Source organism: Monodelphis domestica, chromosome 1, assembly GCF_027887165.1.
Source record: "Monodelphis domestica isolate mMonDom1 chromosome 1, mMonDom1.pri, whole genome shotgun sequence".
NCBI lineage: Eukaryota > Metazoa > Chordata > Mammalia > Didelphimorphia > Didelphidae > Monodelphis > Monodelphis domestica.
This window is the reverse complement of record NC_077227.1, coordinates 347,978,484-347,984,483: the sequence shown is the minus strand read 5'-3', so window position 1 is coordinate 347,984,483 and position 6,000 is coordinate 347,978,484. Positions and strand designations below refer to the sequence as shown.

At 43.6% G+C, this 6,000-nt stretch overlaps 1 protein-coding gene across 2 annotated transcripts in view; it reads left to right on the top strand.

Moving 5' to 3' along the window:
• Window positions 1-1,176: 1,176 nt before the first annotated feature.
• The window catches only part of PPP2R2B (protein phosphatase 2 regulatory subunit Bbeta), a 536,905-nt gene continuing 532,081 nt past the window's right edge, over window positions 1,177-6,000 (top strand). Inside the window, exons 1-2 of one of the 2 annotated variants that reach the window (XM_016426488.2) lie at window positions 1,177-1,418; window positions 1,538-1,615. In XM_016426488.2, the coding sequence (XP_016281974.1) occupies window positions 1,409-1,418; window positions 1,538-1,615 (88 nt within the window). In that variant the 5' untranslated portion in view covers window positions 1,177-1,408. The remainder of the gene's footprint in view (window positions 1,419-1,537; window positions 1,616-6,000) is intronic. The other variant, XM_016426494.2, reaches the window with a different exon arrangement.

Sequence of the window (6,000 nt, the reverse complement as noted above, 5' to 3'; positions counted from 1 at the left end):
CTACATGTTATAATCAGATGAGCTCTAAAGTCTTCCTTCCAGCTCTAAATCTATAATTCTGGAAATCGTATTACTCTAAAACATTTGCTGAAGCCACCCGGGTACAAATACCATGCTTTCTTTAGACTGTAGAGTAGAAAGAGTACTAACTTTGGAATTTGAGGACCTTGACTCAAACCCCCATTTTATACAACTTCCTACCCAAACAAACATTGGCCAGCCCCTTAATCTTTATGGGTCTCTGTTCCCTGCATCCCTTAGTGGGTCAGAAAGGATGACCTCCAAGGACCCTTCCAGCTCTAAATCTATGATCCTGGGATCAAATGGGATAATGTAGGTAAAACATATAAAAGTCAATTATGAAATGATGACCGAACATCATTGATCTTTTAAAAAATGACCTCACATGTTTTAAAAGATCAATTTTAAAGATTAATGTGGTTATTTTCAACTGAACTCCTTCTCTCTACATTTGCCTGGCAACTTCCCTCTTAATTTTTAAACCCACAAGTAGTGAAGAAAAATTGGAACCTGGTATCTGACTCACTTTACTCATCATCAACATATTATTCAGCAGGAAGCTGCCACCTTGCATATCCAAGATGCTGCTGGATTAGATCCATTTTGATGGAGAGATTATCCAGTGCCACAAGTCACAGTGAATCAAAGCCTCCCCACCCAGTCCCCTGACTAGTGTTCAAGTTAGATTTAAAACTGAAATGCCCACTCTGGCTAAGCAGGCTTAAACTGGACAGAAAGATCAGCCCTTTCTCTGCATCCCAACCCAAACTGTTAACCTTCTCTCCCAGCTGCCCAGCTTTCTGCTCATTGTCCTAGAAGTTCTGGTTTTGGGGAATAGTCAAGGACTGAACGGGTCAACAGAAGTTCTCACGAATGTTATCCTCTTCAAAGTTTCACAGATCTCGAGCAGAAGGGGACCTCAGAGGCTATCTGGTCCAGGGTCCTTATTTTGTAGATGGGAAACTGAGGCTCAGGGAAGAAAAGTGGCTTGTCTAAGTACAGGGGATTGAGGAGTACTATTCAACTGTTGCAATTCCTGTAAACCTCAGCATTGGTTGAGTGGGAAAAGAATAATTCCTCTCCCCCCCCCCTACCCCCACCCCACTGGCTGCCTATTATTCCCTTCCCTACAGCAAAGAAACAATTGGCAGCATTAGTATTCCGATGAACAGAGGCAGCTACAAAGGGTGTGACTGCAGGCCCTCCTTAACTCCTCTTGGATGCTGCCAGTGGATGTGAAGGGGACTGACTCCAATTGCTCGACTTCAAAATAGCCCTAACGTGGTCTGGCAAGAGACAGAGGCGCAATTCACAAGGAGCACATAATGTCTGCAGATTGCCCACTTTCTCAGGATTAGCGGGGATCTCCCTTCCTTCTCCAGACAGGATGATACCTGGTTAGCACAAATTCTGCTTTTAAGAAAACTCACACTCTTTCTGTCCTGCCTTGTTTTTCCTTTAAAGACAGATGGGCGTACGTATTCTAATCTGTACTTTTGCCTTGTGACCCTGGCAGGAATTGGGAACTTCACCCAGGACACCCTGTGGTGCTTCAGTCAACTGAAAGGCACCTTCGACATTGGAATCACTGAAGGTAGGCTTCTTCTTCCCCCTCTCCCTCCCCTTTTCCTCCCTCCCCTCTTTATTCCAACCCTTGTCCCCCAGGAGTCTATGCCTGGTCTGCCAGTGGAAAGCATTTATTTCTGCATTGAGAGGGGATCAGCGAAGAAGCTCCCACACACTCCTGAGTTTGCTCCAAACTAGAAATGAATCTGAGAATTTCTTTCCTCTTCTTTTTCATCTGGAGCTCATTTGGCTTCCTCAGTGGGGCATCCTGCCCTTCCCTGAGTGAGGTTGGACTTCTGGATCGTTCTTTTGTCCAGGCTAGTGTCTCTGCTCTGCAGAATTTAGAGGGCAAGCATTCAAGGACTGTCGGAAGTTATTTTTTGGTGATTTTGTTGTAATTATGAGTGTCTTTGCTATGAAGCTACCCAGAATCAAGTTAGAATTCTAGTTATGAGGCTTCTGTGGGTGGCATAAGAGATTCCAGGTATCAGTGTTAGCTCTTTTACTAGTCTTCAGGATTCCCAGCAGGGGCTCTCTTTCTAAGCCCCCTTTACCTGGGCTAATGTCCTCCTCTGGAGAGCTGGCCTTAATTCTTCTCATTTTCTTCCCTCATAAGCCTGAGCTTAGAGATCTCCTCGATTCTCCCCAAGGTCTGCATTTAATGCCAAATGATAAGCAGTTGGAGGGAACTTGAATAGCACCACTGGGGGTTGCAAATCAAGATTTAGATGCTCTGGCAGAGTGCTATAGATTGCTTGAAAGTGGTATTATTGCAAGTGTGGTTGCCTTAGAAGCTGGGGGGACAGGGTGAGAAATTGCATAGGATGAAAACTAATTTTGATGTCATATGAGGGAGGCAGTCAACAGGCACGCTTTTTGCCTCAGAGACCAAATGCTGAAATTCGTGTGGACTTGGGGCCTGGCCTTGAAGAGGTCTTTGTTTCCCAATGATAATGTGTATATTATTCTGATACATACTACAGCTCATTCACGGCCCTATTCAATCACTCCTAATGTTTTCTTTGCTTCTGAGAGCAGTGTGGTATAGTAGATAAAGCTGTGGACCTGGAATCCAGATGTGAATCCTATCACTGTCTAGCTATGGAGCCATCAGCAAGCCCCTTAACCTTGTTGTTCAGCCATTTCAGTTGTGTCTGACTCTGTGGGACCCCCTTTGGGGTTTGGGGGGCAAAGATAAATGGAATGGTCTGCCATTTCCTTCTCCAGCTCATTTTATAGATAAGGAAACTGAGGTAAACAGGGTTAAATGATTTGTTCAGGGTCTAGTAAAGGACTGAAGGCAGATTTTTAACTCAGGAAGATGAGGCTTCCTGACTCTAGGCCTGATGCTTTATCCACTCTGCCACCAAACTGCCACTTAGCCTTACTGAGCCAGGTTTCTCTGATATAAAACCGCTGAATCTCAGGGTTGGAGCAAACCTCAGAGGCAAAAGGTCAATCCATATCTGCATGAATCTCCTGTACAATATTGCCTTATAACCGTACATCCAGCCTTGCTTGGCAACATCTGGAGAGGGGGATGCTTCTACCTCCAGAAATAGGGCATTCTGTTCAGGGTAGCTCTGATCATTAGAAAGATTTTCATGACATCAAGCCCAAATTTGCCTCTTTGCAACTTCTACTCATTGCTCCTAGCAAACAACATTAGCCCTTTAAATGCTTGAAGACAAATTTCATTTCTGCTCTAAGCCTTTTCTGTACTCTAAGGGTTCTTAATTTTTTGCATGTATATTATGGTCTTTGCCAGGCTGGTGAAGCCTGCGAAGCCCTTTTCAGAAAAATGCTTTTAAATGCACAAAATAAGATACATAGAATTACAAGGGAAACCAATTGTTTTGAGATACATTCAGAACACGTTCTTGGACCCAAGGGTAAGAACCCCTGCTTTATTTAATAAATAAACATACCCACTATGTAGTAGACATGGTGCTGGGGAAGCAGAGGGAAAAGTGGCACCACTCCCTTCCCTCGAGGAGTTGGTAGACTCTGGGCAGGTAAAACAGTACACTTACTGACAGCTACAAAATAGATGTAAAATAGATAAGAGATCAGCTGGGAAGGAAGGCACTAACAGTTAGGAAGGGGAGGAAGTAGGAATGCTTCATGTAGAATATTGGGTTTTTGCTGAGCCTTGAAGGTGATGGGAATTTTAAGAGATAGCCGTGAAGATGGATTGCGTTCCAGGCATGAGGGACAGCCTCTACAAAGACAAAAAGGCAGGAGATGGATTGTGAGGAACAATGAGAAGTTCAGTTTGACTAGACCGTAGGGTACAAGAAGGGGACCAGGTTAGGAAGGCTCTTACATGTCAAGCAGAAGAGTTAATATTTTATCCTAGAGGTAACACTCAAGTTTATTGAGTAAAATGGCCATCACTCACCAAAATTGTGCTCCTCATCATCTTTGTCATTGTGGCCAAAAGTATAAAGGGAGAGGACGCTGTTCCTTTTCTGTTTCAAACAGTCTCTTTGGTCCAAAATGGTTATGTGGCTTTTACCACATTGACACTTAACCATTGGTCCAGAAGAGTGATGTGTGGACTAAGAAGTCAGAACAACTGAGTTAGCTAGGTGGCTCAATGGATTGAGGGGATAGGAGGTCCTGGCTTCCAACCTGGCCTTAGACACTTCCTAGCTGTGTGATCCTGGGCCAATCACTTAACCCCCAATGCTTAGTCTTTACCATTCTTTTGCTTTGGAGCCAATGCATGGTATTGATTCTAAGGCAAAAGGTAAAGGGTTAAAAAAGGGGGTTAGGAAAATTACTTTGGCAGCTTCATGGAGGATAGAATGGAATAAGGAAAAACTTAAAGCAAGGAGACCAATTAGGAAGCTATTGCAATAGTCTAAATGAAAGGTAAGAAGAGCACAAACTGGAGTAGTGGCTGTGTGGGTGTTGAAGAAAAGGAGACATTTGTGAGAAAGGGTATGAAGGTAGAAACAATACAACTTGGCAAGTGATTGAATAGGTGGGCTGAGAGACATTCTGAGGATGTCCACTGTATAAAGGAGGATTGAGAGGATTATTAGACAAACAGTGGCAAGGTTCACAGGGTTCTATGGCCACAGCAATGACGTGGGGCTACCCTAAGAGCTGCTTGGCACTTACCAGACAGTCAAATGAGGCAACCCAGGCAGTTGGGTGATTGGAGTAGAATGATGGGGGCATCTTCTCTGGAAATGGGGATAAAAATATCCAGTTCCTCCACCGTTCCTAATTTGGCCACATCTCAAGGCATATTACCATCCTGATCTCCCTCCTCAAGATGAATTTCTGGCTTTCCTAAAATGTGATAACAGATCTGAACACAATCCCCTAGATATGGTCTCTGAGCTTCTCTTAGCCTCCAATATGCTTATAGAAAAACTGGGCTAATAATGATCTACCATTTGGAGGGTCTTCTTTGAGTAGTGATGGTTGATTAAGGAAGTTTGGGGGGGGGGGGTGTATTCTATTTTTAAAAAAGGAAGAAAGGTCTCTTAGCTTTTAGAAATGAAGACCCTAGAGTTTTCCTTTTGAGATACTGACACTCAGAAAGTTTCTGGTGGGAGGGCAGGGGATGTCTGGTGTCCTGTAGTATTTGTACCTTTCTGACTCTGGAGGGAGGATCATATGGATTTTATGTTCCTGGACTCAATTTAGAAAAGGCTGCCTGGGTTACCTTGTCTGATTGTCTGGTCAGTGCCAAGCAGCATTTGCCCAACAGCCCCACATTGTTGCTGTGGACATAAAGCCCTGTGAATCTTGCCATTGTTTGTCTAATAATCCTCTCAATCCTCCTTTATAAAGTGGACATCACTACACTGCACCCCCCCCAGGCTCTCCCATCCTTCCTCTTGGCTCTGTAGGTGGCCTGGTGGGGGATGGAAGTAAGTAGCTTGCCATAGTTTTCCATTTCTTAGATATGAAGGTTCTTTGTTCACTCTTGCATCTGTCAAATCTTTTCAGTCTTGGATGCTTGGTTCCTGATAAAAAAATTTTTTTCCAAAACCTCATCAGGAATGGTATACTGGTTTTGAAAATAAAGTTCAGTTAAACAGGTTTAAAAAAAAAGAAATCTCGCAGCTAGTTTGGTGAGTCAGATGTGTGGCTTTTGACATGAAGCCCAAACCAAAGCAAAAACAAAATGGAGAAACAAAAAGCTAGATCATAGCACTGCTGTCCCACCAATTCTGTCCTTTCTAGCCTCTGGAAAGGAATATTTCATTCATAATGATGCCATGCAATTATGCTTTTCATAGAGCTCACACGTATATTATCATAGAATTTAGAGATGAAAGGACCTTAAAAATCATGTAGTCCAGGGGGAAGCTGGGTGACTCAGTGGATTGAGAGCCAGGCCTAGAGACAGGAGGTCCTAAGTTCAAATCTGGCCTTGGACACTTCCCAGCT